The sequence below is a fragment of the Lissotriton helveticus genome, chromosome 3_1 (assembly GCF_964261635.1).
Source record: "Lissotriton helveticus chromosome 3_1, aLisHel1.1, whole genome shotgun sequence".
Lineage (NCBI taxonomy): Eukaryota > Metazoa > Chordata > Amphibia > Caudata > Salamandridae > Lissotriton > Lissotriton helveticus.
Window position 1 is genome coordinate 1,570,322,108 of NC_136061.1, and position 19,049 is coordinate 1,570,341,156.

General features: G+C 43.3%; 1 protein-coding gene across 1 annotated transcript; it reads right to left on the reverse strand.

Annotated features, from left to right (window-relative positions):
• Positions 1-12,631: 12,631 nt before the first annotated feature.
• Positions 12,632-14,889, reverse strand: LOC144825054 (zinc finger BED domain-containing protein 6-like). Its single transcript, XM_078683964.1, has 2 exons — positions 12,976-14,889; positions 12,632-12,699 (listed from the first exon to the last, which is right to left on the reverse strand). Exon 1 carries the CDS (start codon positions 14,825-14,827, stop codon positions 13,304-13,306), a length of 1,524 nt encoding a protein of 507 aa, XP_078540090.1. The 5' UTR covers positions 14,828-14,889; the 3' UTR covers positions 12,632-12,699; positions 12,976-13,303.
• Between the last annotated feature and the right edge of the window lie 4,160 nt (positions 14,890-19,049).

Consider the following 19,049-nt stretch of genomic DNA (forward strand, 5'->3'; position numbering starts at 1 on the left):
CCCCACCAGGAGCAACCTCTGTCCTGCTCAGCCTGCCACCAACTGACACTCCACAGCTCCTTAAGTACCCAACATTCCATGACCACATCATACTTCCAGCATTCTAGATATTTTCAGGCATACCAACACTCACACTGGCTGAGCAGTAAATTAGGGAACCATAGAGAAGGGAAATGCAGCAATAGATTATAACACAGTACATCATACTCAAATGAGGAAATTAGTCAGCACATTGTATTATGCAAAAAGTTCTGCATTAATGTTAAAAAATGTAACTGTGCTCTTTTGCGTGGATCTGTATCAGATGTAATGAACGTTTGTGAAGAAATTGAGGTTAGTTACTTTGGTCCTGAGGAAGACAGTGCAGAAAATGATACATTAATAGAAGGAAATGTGGAAGAGAATGTACATTATTCTAGAACATAAGATTTTGAGCAAGAAATTACGAAGTTTAAGGTGATTTCAGGTGAAAGGCCAAATTATTCTTGTATTTGTTGTAGAAGAACTCATTATAAAAATCAGACTAGGACTGTTGATCTGTATCTAAAAAGTGAAAAAGAAAATAATAATAAGTGGAAGGAATTTGCAACTTCTTTGTTGGTAGAGAATTGTTTTGATTTGGGTTCTGATCAACGTATTTGTAAATATTGTTATAAATTAAACGAGAACAAAATGCCTGCTAGAGCTGTGCATAATAATTTTGAGTTGGTAAAAATTCCTTCTGAACTGATGGATTTAAAGACCTATGAGTCTATTCTTATTCGATGTGTGCATCCCTTTCAGGCTATTGTTCAGCCTAAGACAGGAAAATTGCCTCCTTCAGATTTACAGAGAGGATTAAAGAGAAGAGTTGTATATTTTCCTCTAGATTTAAAGAAAAATATTGAAACAATTGGTGTAGAAAATGAAGAAGCTAAACCTCTAGTTATTCTAGTTAATGGTGTTCCTACTAAGGGTAAGACAATCTGGCAATAATTAGTGGATGTTAGGAAAGTCAAAAAGGCAACATTGTATCTGGTGAAAAATAATCAGTACTATAAAAATGTGTATGTGGGAGAAGAAGATGTAACTTTAGAAGAAGATACTGACTCGTCAACTGTACAAATTGAAAAAGTGGATATGTCCAGAACTGAAGAAATCTATGAACATTATAGTGTTCATCCACTTCATTCCAAAGAAGTGATGGGGAATACTATTGAGTTATTCCAAATGAAGGAAGCAAAGGGGAGTCCCATGAGTGTATGGGAAGAAAGCTTGGAAGCTCGTTGTTTCCCTCAGTTGTTTCCAACAGGAAAAGGAGGACGATATGATGAACGACCTGTGCAGATTCCTGTATCTGAATACCGGACATCAAGATTGTATGCAGAAGATTTCGACAATGTATTCCGTATTTGTTTTATCTTTTATTTGAGAGTGACTTGTCTGAACCTTCTTATGCAGTCAACCATATATTGAAAACAGGTGTACATCTGCAAAATGTTTCAGCAAAGGAATTTATGGATAAAGTACACCAGCAAGAGAATGTTTTGGAATCTCAGCTGATTAATCTCATGGCATGTCAGCGTGGTACTAATGAGTACTGGTACCGTGGTCATGAAGAACTTAAATGTATGCTAAGGAACTTAGGAACTCCTACATGGTTCCTTACTCTAAGCTATGCTGAATATGCTTGGGATGATTTACTTGAATTTCTTCGAGAGGCAAGTCCAAATATAGTAAATATTGAATATAAGACACCTGGAGAATTGTGCTCTTTGGATCCAGTTAATGTATGCAGATATTGCAATCATAGATTTGAAGCTATGATGTATTTCATCACCAATAAAGAAAATCCTCCTCTTGGAGAGGTTTTGGATTTCTTTTGGAGAAAGGAGTATCAAGCAAGAGGTGCTCCTCACATACATATGGATGAAATATGATCCCAAATTCGCAACAGATTTGGATGATACTGTGTTGTTTTTTATTGAAGAATATGCTACATGTGCTATACCCAAAAGCACAGAAGAAAAGAACTTAAGACAACAAGTCTTACGATTTCAAAGCCATCGTTGTGGGAAATACTGTCGTAGAAAGTACAAGTCAAAGGAAAAGTTTTATACCAAATGTCGTTTTGGTTTTCCACGTCCTGTAATATCCAAAGGAAGAGTAAACAGTTTTATGTGGGCTATGAGACATACCATCAGAAGAAAGTCTCCAAAGAATACCTATAATTTGAGAAAGAAGTGCAGAGTCAACATATATAAATTAGTATAATCCAGTTATTCTGTCCATGTGGAATGCTAACATGGATATTCAATACGTTGCAGACAATTCCATTGCTGTTGCTCGATATGTAACATACTACATAACAAAATCAGAAAAGATGGAATTGAAGGAAATGTGGGAAGAGATTTCTCATGAGAAGAGTCTAAGTAAGAAATTATACAGTTACAGTTTAAAGATGTTATCTCATTGAGAAATCGGAGTGTATGAATGCTCAGGGCGCTTATCATCTGCAAGTCTATACTCCAAATCTAGAAGAATTATTTGGGTGAGTCTAGGTCTTGCTGCAACACGAAATCGATTACTTAAATCTGTACAAGAAATTGAATATTTAGCTGAAAAAGAGCCAGAAAGTACAGATACTGTAAAAACAAATATGTTGGATACTTTTTATCCAAATAGAAGTCATCATCTTGAGAACATTTTTCTGTATGAAGTGCTGCAAAACTATACTTTTAAACAGAATATTACAGAAAACATCAGTAATGGAATATATGCTGTGATTGGTTCTGAAGGATGTTTGGTGAAACAAAGAATAAGGACATTTGATTAATCATCGAAAACTGAGCTGCGATACTCCTGACAAAAGAGAATTTTACTATTTAGCTCTTTCCCAACTCTTCAAGTCGTGGCGTTCAGAATTGGAATTACTTGGAGATTTTCAGAGCTACGAAGATTCGTTCAACGCTACTAAAGATACTATAGTATGTCCTGTTTTTGCTAATTATGTGAAAATGTTGAACGACGAAATCGATTACTTAATCTGTACAAGAAATTGAATATTTAGCTGAAAAAGAGCCAGAAAGTACAGATACTGTAAAAACAAATATGTTGGATACTTTTTATCCAAATAGAAGTCATCATCTTGAGAACATTTTTCTGTATGAAGTGCTGCAAAACTATACTTTTAAACAGAATATTACAGAAAACATCAGTAATGGAATATATGCTGTGATTGGTTCTGAAGGATGTTTGGTGAAACAAAGAATAAGGACATTTGATTAATCATCGAAAACTGAGCTGCGATACTCCTGACAAAAGAGAATTTTACTATTTAGCTCTTTCCCAACTCTTCAAGTCGTGGCGTTCAGAATTGGAATTACTTGGAGATTTTCAGAGCTACGAAGATTCGTTCAACGCTACTAAAGATACTATAGTATGTCCTGTTTTTGCTAATTATGTGAAAATGTTGAACGACGAAATTGAGCAAGAAGCTACAATTGCAGCTGAGATTGCTAGAGACAGTTCTCAAGATAGTCAAACTTCTGCTCCGTTGAGTCAGGATCCACTAGGAGAACCCATTGTTCAAAATGAAGCAGCATTTGCCGTGGATGAGGTGGAAACAGCAATGTATCAAGCTCAAGAAGATGTAACAAACTTAGGAAACTTGGAAGAACAACTAACTGCTGAGCAAAAACAAATATATGAGCAAGTCAGAGAACAGATTGACCATGGATTACTTCATGAAAAGAAAGAGTGCTCATGCACGTCATTTCAACCTATCCGAATGTACATGAGTGGACAAGCTGGAACAGGAAAAAGTTTTTAAATTAAAGTAATTACAACTTTTCTACAGAAAAGAACTGAGTCGCATTTGTCTTGTGTTGTCACTGTTTCAACTGGGTTGGCAGCTCACAATATTAAAGGAATTACTTTACATCGTTTACTAATGCTACCAGTAGAGCATGAAAACAAATTGAACTACAACAAGCTATCTGGAGAAGCTTGTTGTGAAGATTCAAAAGTCTTAAAGAAAAATAAACTTCTCATTATTGATGAGGTAAGCATGGTATCAAACTTAATGCTTGCCTTTGTGCATTTAAGAATGCAGCAAATTCTTAAAACAGAGTACGACATGTTATTTGGAGGAAAGCACGTCATCGTTTTTGGAGATCTACCACAACTTACTCCTGTAAAAGGACAACCAGTATTTAAAACACTTGCACATGAAGTGAAGATACGAGAAAGTCTTTAGGTAGCATTGGAAATGTTAACATTTGGTCATATTTTGAATATAAGGAACTTATTACAAATATGCGAAAGGCAAGTGATGCTGATTATGGAACTATGCTTCAAGATATAAGAATTGGAAAAGTGACTAAACATGGCAAACAAGCTTTACAGAGATGCTTACTTTCCAATTTATTTCTAAATGAAAATATTGTTTCTGAGAAAATATATATGAGAATTGCAGAAAACAAATCTGTAAACTGCTTAATGCCAACACTGCGTGAATGTTCTATATTTAATGAAGAAATTTTAAAGTTGGAAAATGAAGAAATTATAAAATTGGAAGCTATTGATAAAATAAAGCCTGAAGGAATCTATTATTTTGACAGAAAAGTTGAAGACAAAATTGGATTCTTTAGAGAAATCGATTTCTAAAACTGCTGGTTTAGAAAAGAATCTAAAGGTCCAAACAATTACTGTGATCCTCCGAGCACTCAATCATGTAACAAATAGTCTTTATATAGTTTCCACTATATCTTTTAATGTCCAGTCTTCTTGTACATTCAATCCAAATGTCCTCATAAGATATTCGCAGCCAACGCACGTTTCGTCAAGTCCGTCTAGGACTAATGACTTCCTCAGGGCTGCAACCCAAATACACACAATCAGTTTCAATTTACACTCGTTAGAAATAGCAAAATAAATACAGTTTACATTTTCCATGAATTGACTATTAATCATTCTTAATAGTTCCTTCGACCATAACTTAGGTCCAATATGTATTTACAAATACTAACAAACTGGTTATTTGAAGAAGAAACCCATGTTTAGTACTTGACAGTAGTATCAGATAATTTTATTCACAGATGTGGAGATATATACTTGAGATATAACGGGTCTACTACATGTGGATTAATTAAGCGTGGATACGCCACTGGGAATAGGTGAGTGTTCAAGCAGGTAGAGCGTTGAGACTTATCAGATAACCTGTAGGCTAAGGTTGTTATCAGTGACCGAAACCTTTTACCCTGTACTGAAGTACTTTGCATATGACTCGTATGTAATTATAGCTTTGAACTTCGCAATATATCTGATTTGCATTCAATGACGTGATCAACACGGATTTGGTAAAATTGGGTCTTCTTCAAATAACCAGTTTGTTAGTATTTGTAAATACATATTGGACCTAAGTTATGGTCGAAGGAACTATTAAGAATGATTAATAGTCAATTCATGGAAAATGTAAACTGTATTTATTTTGCTATTTCTAACGAGTGTAAATTGAAACTGATTGTGTGTATTTGGGTTGCAGCCCTGAGGAAGTCATTAGTCCTAGACGGACTTGACGAAACGTGCGTTGGCTGCGAATATCTTATGAGGACATTTGGATTGAATGTACAAGAAGACTGGACATTAAAAGATATAGTGGAAACTATATAAAGACTATTTGTTACATGATTGAGTGCTCGGAGGATCACAGTAATTGTTTGGACCTTTGGTTGTCTTGGTGACTGTGGTAACCAGTCCCCCACCTCCTCCTGAGCACCTAAGTGATTTATTGCCTTATTACTTGTACCTTGACTTGTGCTGTGCGCTCTTGTATACCGTTACCAATATATATTTTCTAGAAAAGAATCTATATGCATGTATAAACTGTCGGGTAATTTTACGACATAATTTAAATGTGGGAAAAGGTTTAGTAAATGTAGCAATGGCTACAGTTGTTGATTTCGTTAATTATCCGAATAGAGATGGTATTGAATTTTTGAAAATCAAATTTGATCAACAACAATTCATTCGTTGTTCAGCTCGGTTTTTGCTTGTAAAAGATTTATGTGTTTGCAGAAAACAGTTTCCTGTTTCTTTGGCGTATGCAGTGACCATTCCTAAATCTCAAGGTTTAAGTGTAGATAGTGCTATGGTGAATATTGGAAGTACCGTGTTTAAAGAGGGTATGGCATATGTTGCTTTGTCTCGGGGTCAGAACTTTATCTGGATTATACTTGATTGATTTTGATGAAAGATTAATGCAGATGCAAATTGTGTGAAAGAGTATAATAGGTTAAGAAGAAAATATGCTCCCAATTTAGGTCAATATCCAGTATTTGAAAAGCGTGAGGTAGGTCAAAAAAGAAGATATGAGAATATCTGTAGTGAAGGTATAGAGAAAGAAAAAAACAAGATAAAGTTGTGATTGCAAGCAAAAAGAAAAAGGACACTGTTGAAGAGATTGTTGGTTATGAATTTGAAAATAGTTCTGGTGTCAACTGCTATGCTAATGTAGTTGTTAATGTTGTTTTGTCTTGAAAGTTTGCAACAGCAAATTGTTGAAAATCGGGAAAAAAGATTTTGTTCGTTGTAATCTGTTTTTGAGAAATGTAGTAGTGATAAAAGTGAAATACAAAGTGTTACTGATATTCGAAATCTATTGGACATATGTTCAGGTTGTACTCAATTTACACAGAATATTCAGGAAGATTGTCAGGAACGTTTGATGTATATGCTTGTTGTATTGGAAAATGAAGGTATAGATTAAGCATGGGCGGATTTTGCGGATTCGCAATCCGCGAATTTGCGGATTTGCGTATTCGCGGATTGCGAAAATACGCGAAATCCGCGAATTCTCGCGGATTAGCGGATTTTTTGGGGGTGTGTATGTTCGCACGGGTTTCTGCAAGTTCGCGAGGGTTTTGTACTATTTCGCAAATTGCGAACTTACTTGTCGGGTCGCCAGTTTAGCGAACTTGTTGTTTCTACGTGCCCAGCCTGTTTGCTAAGCTTTCTTCATCACTGCCACCCTCTGTCACCACTGGCACTCTCTTTGGTCACCCATGCCACCCTCTGGCTCACCCATGTCACCCTCTGTGTCATCACATCACCCTCTAGTTCACCAGTGTACATTATTGGGGCAAAGCAAAGCACTGCCATCCTCTGTCAACACTGGCACTCTGGTTCACCCATGCCACCCTCTGGCTGGCACACCCATGCCACCCTCAGTGTCATCACAACACCCTCTGATTGACCACTGAGTGAACAAACACCTGCTAAGTGCCTTAAGTTTTGCAAACAACAACACCTGCCCTGCCCCAACTGACATTAATGAAGGCTGGCACCTGCTTGTCTGCTCCCTTTCCTTTTTGTTGCAAATGCAAAGTAAATAATTTTTTTTAACAGGATGCAATGGCATACTTGTAACTATTCTGTGACTGTCAGAGCAGGGTCACACAATAGTTGCAAGTAGGCAACCGGATTCTGGAGGGCCCCTTCAGGAAGCACTACAGGTAAATGGTTACAAATGATGAGCTCGAACTTTTGCACCTGCTCGTTCGTTTTGCTTTTGCAAAACTCGTTTTTCGGTAATTTCGCCCTATTCGCGGGGCGCGTCGTAGTGCGAACTGGCCCGTGGAGGCCGCGAACTCGTGCGAGTTACCTCAAGGTTGAGTATGGGCGCCGCCATTTTGTTTGCGTGACGTATTTCCGTTTCCGCCCGCTAAGTGTAATCTCGCCCGACTCGCGCCTTGCGAATACAAGTTTGCACGAGTTCGCGAGAGAAATCGCGTGCGAACTTACTTACGCGCACGTGATCGGGCCGCCATCTTGTTTTTCATTCATTCCTATGTGTCTGGGTATGGTGTTTCTATCCTCTCTATATCTCTGCCATCCTTTGCTTGTTTTACTATTTTTTTGATCTATTTAACTTATTTTCTATCCCTGTATTTTTCTAGATCTATATTTTTGTGTTTTAGGCTATTTTTGTTTACTTTTGAACTACTTTTTTAAACTTTTACTTTCCTTCTTCTCTACTCTTATTCTTTTTCATTTTATCTCCTTACCTGCCCAGAACATGGTGAAGACAGCAGTCAAGCTGCCCAAGACGGGCACCGCAGCCCGTGCCCGGCTCCCGTGTGGTCGATTGAGGGCGGAAATGGTGGTGCCCCGGGAGATTTTCAGCCCTGAGGAGGTGGGCGCACTTGTTTTTTACGTGCAGCGCCGTCTCCCCAGGACCATCGCGGCAGGCGGCAGGATTGCTGCTGGTTACACCAACAGCCAGGAGCGACGGAAGCGGTGGGGGCAGGTGTGCCGGGCCCTTTTTAAGATCACGGGGGTCCAGCGCACCTACAATCAGGTCACCCACCGCTGGACCGACATCCTTGACCGAGAGCGTGACCTGCTAGACGTGCTGGGAGTGGAGGTCCCCGGTCTTGGTGAGTAGTAGTAGCAATTTTTTCATTAATATTTCAAAATCTTCTGTGCATTTCAGGTGCACTGTTCTCCTTCTCTGTGCCGGTGCCACTGCTTATTTGTTATCTATTTTGTGTTCATTTAATTGGGCTGAGTATGAGTGTATTTTACAGAACTGCGTAATGCTAGACACAAAGGGGCAGATTTACAAGCCCCTTGTTCCACGTTTACACTGCCTTACCTGACGCACAGCGACGTAAACGTGGCGCATCCCTGCGAGTCATGTACAACGTGATGCATCTAAGGAGATGCGCCACGTGAATGCCTGGGCCTGCGCCTCAATGGGTGCGTTCCCACGCAGGGGGGGAGTGGGGGGTGGGTGGTGCCGGTCAGGCAGATGTGTGCCTCGCAAAAGTGCCTGCGTAAAATCTACAAGATTTAGCGCAGGCACTTCCGCGACGCTGCTATGTCAATTCTTTATGCCTGCTTGCTTGAAGCAGGCGTAAGGACTGATGCGGTATGTAGAGTATTGGGCAGCCCTGAGCACTGCTATAGTTGCATTGCGCCCACGAAGCGACTCTAGAGATGCGCCCCTATTTCGTCACGAGATGCGTTACGCATCTGCCTACCCTTGCGCCAGGGTTTGCCGCATTGTAATAGCGGCGCATCTGCCGTGACGCAAGGTTAGTTTTGCGTTACGTATTTGTTCTGGTGCACATCTGGAGGTGTCCAGCTCAGAACTCGTAAGTATGCCCGTAAGTGTCAGATTAGCAATTACCTGCGCATCCCTGCAAAGTGTGTGGCACGGCAGCACCACCCATGGTGCGCCGTATTTACAATGCGGCACACCATGGTCCCACAACGTCACCGAAGCGTTACGCATCGGTGCCGTAAAGGCGGCTCTTTGATGGAGTTGCGTTGCAACGATGGCGCAGCTCCAGCAATGCTGCGTCAAGCCGTAAGTCTGCTTCATGCAGGCGCAGGGTTTCAGTGACGCATCATTGTCCTAAATGACTGATTGAAATTTTATATATTCCCCATAGCCACTTTTAGCATGCGTTCCTGCGCAGGAACGCCATCCCTTGCGATGGAATGCTCCCTAATGGCGCAGGGTTTTAGAATGGGATGCATCTCCCATATGCGTCACGTTGTTAATATACGCCAGACCATGGCGCCTCTCTTGTGGCGCTGCGTCACAAAATTGACGCAAGAATGGAGCAGAAGAGCTGCAAGGGGCTTGTAAATCTGCCCCTAGAGTAGAGGCTCAGGTGCAGTCCTTCCATTGTAGCCCTCTTTTTGGCTGAAATAGTAGGTTCTTGTTCTTTCTAAATGTTTGATTTGGTTGACAAGGACATCGGCAAGCAGCAATCATCAATGTTTTCTGTTATTTCTTTCATGTTGTACGTCAGGTCCGCCCAGGGGCAAGCGGGCGGAAAAGGAGGATGCAGCAGTGGCTCCAAAGGAGGAGGATGCAGGCCAGGGCGGCGAGTGCTCCTTTGCTGGCCCCAGTAAGTTTTCATTTAAATATAGAGGACCTATTGTTGTCCAAGCATTCCTAATTTAATTGTTTCGAAATAGTGTTTAGATAGGAGCAAAATCCATAATACTACTGTTGCAGGGACACTTCTCCACAAACCGAACTATGGACACCAAAGACCAGAGTAATAATATTTCAGAGTGGCGTGTTTGGCACACTGTATAAATAAACCTGGTAGTGTCAGCAGCACAGATTCCTCCTTCCAAAAATTGCAAAACTTTTCGCTCAGTCACTCTAGTCTGGACTCTCTGGAGGAAAAACTACAGAGTCAATTCAAGTTTAAAAGCTTTATTAAAAGTTTAAGTAAACACATATATTAAAATAAAGTTAGTTGGAAATGGAAAAGTGCTTGGTGCAGAGTTGATGAGTACTGGATTGGTAGAAATTTCTTGTGGTCGAGCCGAGCTTTCACCTGGTTTCAAGTTGATGTTCCTCTTGTCCTTAGAAGTCCAGTTTCTGTCTGTTCAGAGAAAAATAATGTGTGTTAAAATTAAGCAAGCATTCAACAATTGTGACAAAAAAATTAAGCAAGACAACAGCTTTCCCTGGAAGGAGGGACATTTACTTTAGACTAGAGTAGACAGTCAATTACTTTTTCAGTTGTTTTCACATTTTTTCATTCATAGACCAAATACTAGTGGAGTGGTGTAATCTAACATTCTTAAATCTACTTTGTAGGTGGAACATCTGGTGGCGGGGCCAGCTCGGATGTGGTCATCATTGACTCGGAGTCCGAGGGTCAATCTGGGGAGGAGGCGGCGCTAGAGGAGTCGGACCAAGAAGAAGTACAGACTGTGAGGAAGGAGACAGTGGCGGTGGCGAGTACAGGTAAGCTGGATCATGGTACTATCTGACTCTTAGATAGGATATGATGTGTATCCAGTGGTGGCCCAGTGACAAATTACAATATGGTAATTACAGCAGGCTGGGACCGAAAGACAGATAGAGGCAGAGACAGAGAGAGAGGAAGACAGAAGGAGAGAGAGAGAGAGAGGGAGGGAGCCAGAGGGAGGGTGAGGGAGGGAGACAGAGAGAGAGAGACAGCGAGGTAGAGGGAGACAAAGGGAGACAGAAAGAGGGAGACAGAGAGAGAGAGAGAGAGAGAGAGAGAGAGAGAGAGGGAGGGAAACAGACATATCGCCTGGGCCTGGTGCAGATGATACGGTTGCTGGTGTGGTTAACGGCTCAGAGGAAAAATCACTCACTTCTGCCACATCTCTTTCGTATGAAAGAGCACCAAACCAAGGATACAAGAGAGTTGTGGGAAGGGAAATGGTGATTCAAGCGCCCCTCCCTGCGGACGCCCATGATACTGGCCTGAATAGTTTTGTACTGCCCTGGCTAGTTGCTAGTTGTACTGTGACACAACTTCCTGCTGAATCATTTTGTGTTAATCATATTCCTAAAGAGCATTGCTTACAGATTATGTCTTTCTTTCTTCATATAGTTGGCAATACTAAAACCTCCAAACCAACGAGGAGTATGCTGGCTGTACTGGCCCGGCAACGGAGGCTGGAAGCAACTGTTGCGGAATATCGGCGACTGGTGGAACTCGAGGGGGATGACACGCACTCCAGTGCATCCAACTTAACATCGTCTACATCCTCCTCTGTTACCCCACGTTCTTCCGGTAAGCACAGTGCTCCAGCGAACCGGAGCCGTGCCGGAAGACGCCACCGCCGAGCAGCAAAAGCTGCACCTCGCAGCACTGTTAAAGGTCGCTTGCGCCGTGCACTCCGCAGAGTGTCAGACCTAGAGGCGGAGGTCCAGAAATGGCACAAATTTCAAAATGTGGTGGAGGGCCTCCGCCTAGAGCAAGCCATCCTCCAAGAAAAATATGATGCCCTGGCCCTAAAGCATGATGCCCTGGAGGCCAAACTTACCAGCTTGCATCCCTAGAGTGTCCCTTGCCCCTTTTTTTGAGACTTTTGGGGGGTGGGAATTGGGAGTTGGGTTTTTTGGGGACTTTTGAGGACTATTTGTTGGGGTTAGGGAGGGTCTTGCGGGAGATTATTTTGTTAGGGATATAAATATACTTTTTCAAACTTTATCTGAGCATACCTGTTTTTTTACTACTTTTGAGCTGGGTGGGTGGTGGTTTTGCAGTAATTTCATTTAACTGAACACTGTCATCGTGTTGGTTCACGTGCAATAGGCCAAATGTTTTCCTAAGTAAATGCCTGTCACAGAGTTTGTTAATTCAAGAGCCCTAGGACTTTGCTGCTAGTACCACTGTCACTCTCTCGCCTCTCCGAATACTCCATTATACTACCTCCCATCCAAAAGCTTATCTTACCTGTAATTTGTGTTTGAGGGCTGGCTCCACCTGGAATTCACAGAGTCCTAACGCGTTCTGCAGCAGGGCCACAACTGGAGTTTCCCGGCGTGGATTTTCTGCAAAACAAAAACAATCAACATTAGAAATGTGGTAGCGGTGCTGACACAACCCTAAAACCTAGAAGCCCCAGAGACAGCACCCCTGAGACAGGCAAGCGAGCAATATAACGCCTACACGTTCACGTGCAATAGGCCAAATGTTTTCCTAAGTAAATGCCTGTCACAGAGTTTGTTAATTCAAGAGCCCTAGGACTTTGCTGCTAGTACCACTGTCACTCTCTCGCCTCTCCGAATACTCCATTATACTACCTCCCATCCAAAAGCTTATCTTACCTGTAATTTGTGTTTGAGGGCTGGCTCCAACTGGAATTCACAGAGTCCTAACGCGTTCTGCAGCAGGGCCACAACTGGAGTTTCCCGGCGTGGATTTTCTGCAAAACAAAAGCAATCAACATTAGAAATGTGGTAGCGGTGCTGACACAACCCTAAAACCTAGAAGCCCCAGAGACAGCACCCCTGAGACAGGCAAGCGAGCAATATAACGCCTACACGTTCACGTGCAATAGGCCAAATGTTTTCCTAAGTAAATGCCTGTCACAGACTTTGTTAATTCAAGAGCCCTAGGACTTTGCTGCTAGTACCACTGTCACTCTCTCGCCTCTCCGAATACTCCATTATACTACCTCCCATCCAAAAGCTTATCTTACCTGTAATTTGTGTTTGAGGGCTGGCTCCTTCATTTCTTCATTGTGCAGAATCCAGGCATCAGCATTATGGGTAATGGATAGGGTGAGTCTGGAGGAGGAGGACTCAGGATAGACGACCAGGACTGAGTTCTTGTCAACTAACTGTTGTGAACCTGAGGAATGCTGCGGCATCAAAATCAAGATAGTTCTGTTGATGGGCTTGTTGTTTTATTGGTTGATTACAGTTTTGTTGGGAATGTGATGAAGCACTTGCTAAAGAAAGGCAGACACACAGGAATAAAAGTGAATAAGGAGGACTATTTACAATTAATGAATGATTGAGTCATTTTCAGAACTCGCTGTCAGGGAAGCAGAACTCGTCCTCATACTCTGCTAACTCATCAGTCGGGGTTACTTCTGGTAACTGAGGAGAACTTTCCTCGGGTAGGGCGGTGTCCTCTTCTTCCTGCGTGCATTCTCGTACTCTGTAATCTGGTGGTATGAAGTGCTGGTTCATCTTTATCAAGGTGAGCCGCTCCACATTTGCGGGCAAGAGGCGGGACCTTTTGGAAGTCACAATGCCACCAGCAGAACTAAAAACACGTTCTGAAGACACGCTTGCGAGTGGGCAAGACAAGTAATTGATAGCCAGGTTGGTGAGCTCTCGCCATATTTTTCTTTTCCCATGCCAATACGCCAATGGGTCCTCAGTAATATTGACCTCTGTTGAGTCATCCAGATAGGCCTGCACCATTGAAAGAATGTCCTCCCGGATTCCTGTACTTTGCACTTCTGTGTCCTTTCTAGGACCAGGAAACCCTAGCTGAGTTAGCCAACTCGCTTCAGACATATCGCATGCGCCTGGTGGAGATGATACGGTTGCTGGTGTGGTTAACGGCTCAGAGGAAAAATCACTCACTTCTGCCACAGGCACAGATGGTGAAGTGCTTTTTTGGGACGCCTGATCGCCTGCTGATTCACTAGTAGTACTGTCTTCTCCTACAGTTTCCTTCCGTTCTATTTCAAAACGAATGGCTGACTGAGCTAGCCAACCTTTGTACTCTGTAACATCCGATGTTTCAAAAGGAATTATTACTTTGCCAAACAATGGCTTTTTGTAACGTGGATCCAGAATAGTAGCACAAATGTAGTGCTGTTGTTTCTTGATATTTACAAGCCGTTCATTGCTAACTAGGCGTTGTAATAATCTCTGCGCCAACTCATGTGCTTCGTTCTTTCCAACGTCCTTTAATTGTGAAGACACCACCTTGACTTGGTGCTCGAGCTTCAGCAACAGTGGGATAGCTTTGCTCAAAGAACAGTCCTCCCTGCTCACGTCACGCGTGAAGACCTCAAAAGGCCGAAGCATGTCTGTCAGGCTTTTAACTAGCTGCCATTGCTCCACCGCTAGTATCATTCCTGTCGTATCACCACCCAGGTTGTAGAAATACTCATTGACTACTGGAAACAGCTCATGCAGACGCTCAAGCATGTAGAAGGTTGAGTTCCAACGTGTTGCCACCTCCTGGATAAGTGCTTTCACTGGCATTCTACGTTCATTTTGCTTGCGCCTCAGCTCCTTCCGGGCCTTAAAAGAATGGTTGAAATGTGTGCATATTCTTCTGCAGATGGTCAGTGTTTTGTCGACTGCAAGTTCTTTTTTCAAAAAATTTTGCACAACAAGGTTGATACAGTGCGCCAAACACGGCACTCTGAAATAGAAACCGTCCGCCATGGCCCTAACTACATTGCTGCCATTATCTGTAGAAACATAACCAACCTTGCAATGTCTTGGGCGCAGCCATTGCAAGACCTTTTTGTTAAAGTCAGCCAAAATGTTGACTGCAGTATGACTTTTCTCCATGCCAAACATGGCTAATGTTGCATGTTTACGAGCACCCTTAAAAATCTCGACCAAGTCACCACCTGCATTTATCTGTTTAATAACCCCTGAATAAGAGACCCAGTGTGCAGTGATGCACATGTAATCAGTGGCTGCGCAACTGGTCCACATGTCTGTTGTCAGGTGTATAGTGTGAACAGCACTCTTCTGCAAAGCTGCCCCCACCAACTCAAGCACCTCTTTGTGTAGTGCTGGAACAGCAACCCTGGCAAAATAGTACCGGCTAGGAACCTTCCATTTAGGGGCCAATGTTGCCACGAGTTCAAGGAAACCCACACCTTCGACAAACGAAAAAGGGAGAAGGTCCACCGCTAGCATTTTTGCCAGCTTAGTGTTATAGAGGCGTACAGTTGGGTGGTTGCGTTGAAATTGCGCATCTGAGGAGAACATGGCTGAAATGGTGCGCTGGACAAATTTACGGGATGATGCTGATGCCTTCTTCGACCCACTTCTGATCAGTGTTGACATTTTCCGCATTGGTGTGTCTCCCAGACTCTCAGTGTGCCTGCTATGTGTTACGGAGGGTGTGGTGCTGCAAGGGGTACTGGGTGCAACCGGACACATGTCTGACGCTTCTTCTACCTCCCCATCATCTTCAGATGAAACACCTACTATGGGTATATTTTGGCCACTTGCCCTTTGGGATCGCTTTCCCTTGACGTTTGCTAGGTGCGGAAACCATTCGACAGCGTGCTTTCTTTCAAGATGACCTATCTGGCCTCCGGTTCCATAGTTGGTACCAGTCTTACCACGGCTAACGCTAGTCTTACAAATGCAACAAACGGCTATGTTATCATATTTTTCATGGACACTAAAAAAGTTCCAAACTGGGGACTGGAAACTTCTGGTTTTGCCACACGAGGTGATACTGCTGCCAATGCCAGATGAAGCAGTGGTGGATGAGCCTTGCAGACATCTACTGGGTTGTGCAATTATTGCAGCAACCTTACTTGAGGGAGTCGAGCTGGATGGAGTCCCCCTCCGGGGAGAAAATATGGGAGCTGTAGGTTTTGTTGAAGTTGTGGTACTACTTGACTGCGTTGGTGGTGCTACCAGTGGCACGTCGCCAGGGTCACGCTCAGCATGACGTCGGGATAGGGTGTAAATGTCTGTCTGCTGCATGGCCGGTGTGGCTGGACTGACATGTGTGATGACTAGGTCATTGCTGTCATCCTCTTCAACAACATCAGAATGCACCACTTCATCAAGTCCAACGTTCGGATCCATAAGTATGAGCTTTCCGGGGCCCTTCCTTTTAAGATTTGATACCATTCGCAGCTCATGGTGTGCCTCCCTCTCAGACGTCGGAGATGGTTGCCAATCCAGATCCAGATCATCATCTGATGGAGCGGGGCTTGAAGAGGAACTTCTACACACCCTCCTTGATCTTTTCCTTGCTGGGGAGCTGGGAGAAAATGAATCATCAGGAGGAGTGGCTTCGTCTTCCTGACATGATACCCCGGCTCCAAAGTCAATTTCCTCCTGTGCCCCTACTTCTGGAAGAACAACCATTGTGGGCACTTGCACCGCTCCATGGCCATCTTCACTGACCTCTACTTGCAAGTCTCCATGGACCTCTCCTTCTCGGCCTTCTCCTTCTCGGCCTTCTCCTTCTCGGACAGCTCCTTCTCGGCCTTCTCCTTCTCGGACAGCTCCTTCTCGGCCTTCTCCTTCTCGGCCTTCTCTTTCTCGGCCTTCTCCTTCTCGGCCTTCTCCTTCTCGGCCTTCTCCTTCTCGGACAGCTCCTTCTCGGCCTTCTCCTTCTCGGCCTTCTCCTTCTCGGCCTTCTCCTTCTCGGACAGCTCCTTCTCGGACAGCTCCTTCTCGGACAGCTCCTTCTCGGACAGCTCCTTCTCGGCCTTCTCCTTCTCGGACAGCTCCTTCTCGGACAGCTCCTTCTCGGACAGCTCCTTCTCGGACAGCTCCTTCTCGGACAGCTCCTTCTCGGACAGCTCCTTGCGCATGTACTTCTGCTTGTACTAGTAGCCCATGCAGTTGTTGTTGCGGCTTTGGTTGTTGAATAGTACTTGTGAGATGAGTTAAAACCTGTGTTGATGGCGTGCTGCTACTTTCTTGCGATGATCCAACATCACTGGTCGTTGGTGATTCAACAACTAAACAGGCTACCTGTGCAGCACTCATGGTGGGCCTTTGTTTTTTTGGTTGTTGTTGCCCAAAAAATGTCTTGGTTGAGCAACCAGTCGCCTTGGTAAGTGGTGCCACTTGCTTCTTCTTCTCCTTAGTAGAGACATCTTTCTTGGAAGAGGACCTACGGGCACCTCTTTTTGGAGCCATCTTCTTCAGATGTCGGAACAACAGGCCGCAGCAGCACTTCTTCCTGGCACTGATGCTCAACGATGATGATGCGTAGTTTTGTGCACCTAAACGCAAACGAAGACAGAGGAACATCAGTAAATATAAATGTTGCATATGTAGCGCTTGAATAAACAGTTAGCAAGTAGGCATTTATGAATACACACGTGCACACCACACAATATGGAATTTTCAAAATTAGGATTTGCTAAATTTTTGGGAAACAGGAATTTAACATTGATCCAAGAGAGCACACACACAGAGGGTTGTGCTTTCATGTACCCCTGACTCCGCCTGGGCACAATGGGTGAAAGCAAGGCACACCTATGTCTCAAAGCTCACTGCCTGCCTTCAAAATGGCCGCTTGACCCCCCCATCCACATGGCCAGGACCATGCCTCAAAATGGCCACCACCAACATAGCCAGCACCCAACCCCTACTCCAAAAAGTGAAAACACACAACACAAATCAAATCACCACAATCCAATGCCATCCATCCATTTTCAGAAGGCTTATGCTGCCTGCTGGTGGTTTTCCGGTGCAAAATTGCATTTTTTACAATTTCGCGAGTGCGAGATTGTTGCTTCACGGCGCGAACGTGGCAAAAACCCACAAAATCCGCGAACAGACCGATTCTGGGCCCCCCTGGGCATAATGGATGACATCAGAGCACAGTGGGTGCAGGCCTATGGCACAAAGCACACAACTTACAAATGGCCCCTAGACCCCCACCCACACGGGACCAGACAATAAAATGGCCCCCACCCCCATAGCAAGCCCCCAACACCACCCCAAAAAGTCCTAAAACACACAAAAATCAGCACAATCCAATGTCATCCATGCCCTGGCCAGAATCATGTTAACAAAAATAATTTCAACAAAACAGTTGTATCATCCATGCACCCATAAATAAGCCTGGTGGTTTTCAATTCATGTGCAGCAGAATTGTAATTTTTACAATTTCGCGAGTGCGAGATTGTTGCTGCGCGGGACACGAGCAGTGCGAACACAAGCAAAAACACATCCTCAGCTCGCGAACTTGCAGATTTTCCCCCCAAAAAAGTCGAAAAAAAACAACACACACAAAAATCACCACAAACAAACAACATCGACTTACTTCTTTGTGAAATCAAAATTCGAATCCAAAAGTAATCCAAAAGGCCTCAAATCCAAATATCCAGCAGCAACCACAAAAAGTAATCCTTCCCAGTCAAGATCGAAATCAAAGTGGCCAGGAAATGGAGGAGCTTGCTGGACAGGAACAGGAAGTTGGAGACTGGGGCACTTCCTTCACCCCACCCCTATGGGAGGAGCTTGCTGGACAGGAACAGGAAGTTGGAGACTGGGCCACTTCCTTTACTAAGTAATTTTTGTACTTTCGCTAGTGCGAGATTGTTCCTGCCCGCGCCGCGGACCGCGAGCAGCGCGAGCAGTGCGAACACAAACAAAAAATCCGCTTCGCGCGGATTTTGCGTATTCTCGCCGCATCCGCGAGAGTTCACGGATTGCGGATTCTCCGAAAATACGAAAAATCCGCGAGCGTAACGGATTTTACGCCCATGCTTAGTATAGATATTGAAAATCTTTCTGGCCTTTCTTATAAATGGGAACATTATTGTGAAAATTGTTTGTTAACATGTAGCACTAACATAGACACTGAAAGATTCATTTATTTGACTTTACAGACTGTGAATCAGTTTCTTTTAACAACCTAGTTAGAGGAGCAACTCAAAACATGGAGTGTAGCCAATGTCAGTAAGAAATGTCATCAAGATTATTTAAACAAAGATATGGACAGTATATAATTTTAATGATGCAACGTTGTACAGCTGATGGAAGAAAATTGGAAACTTTAATTAAAAATTTTGTAGCTACTCAA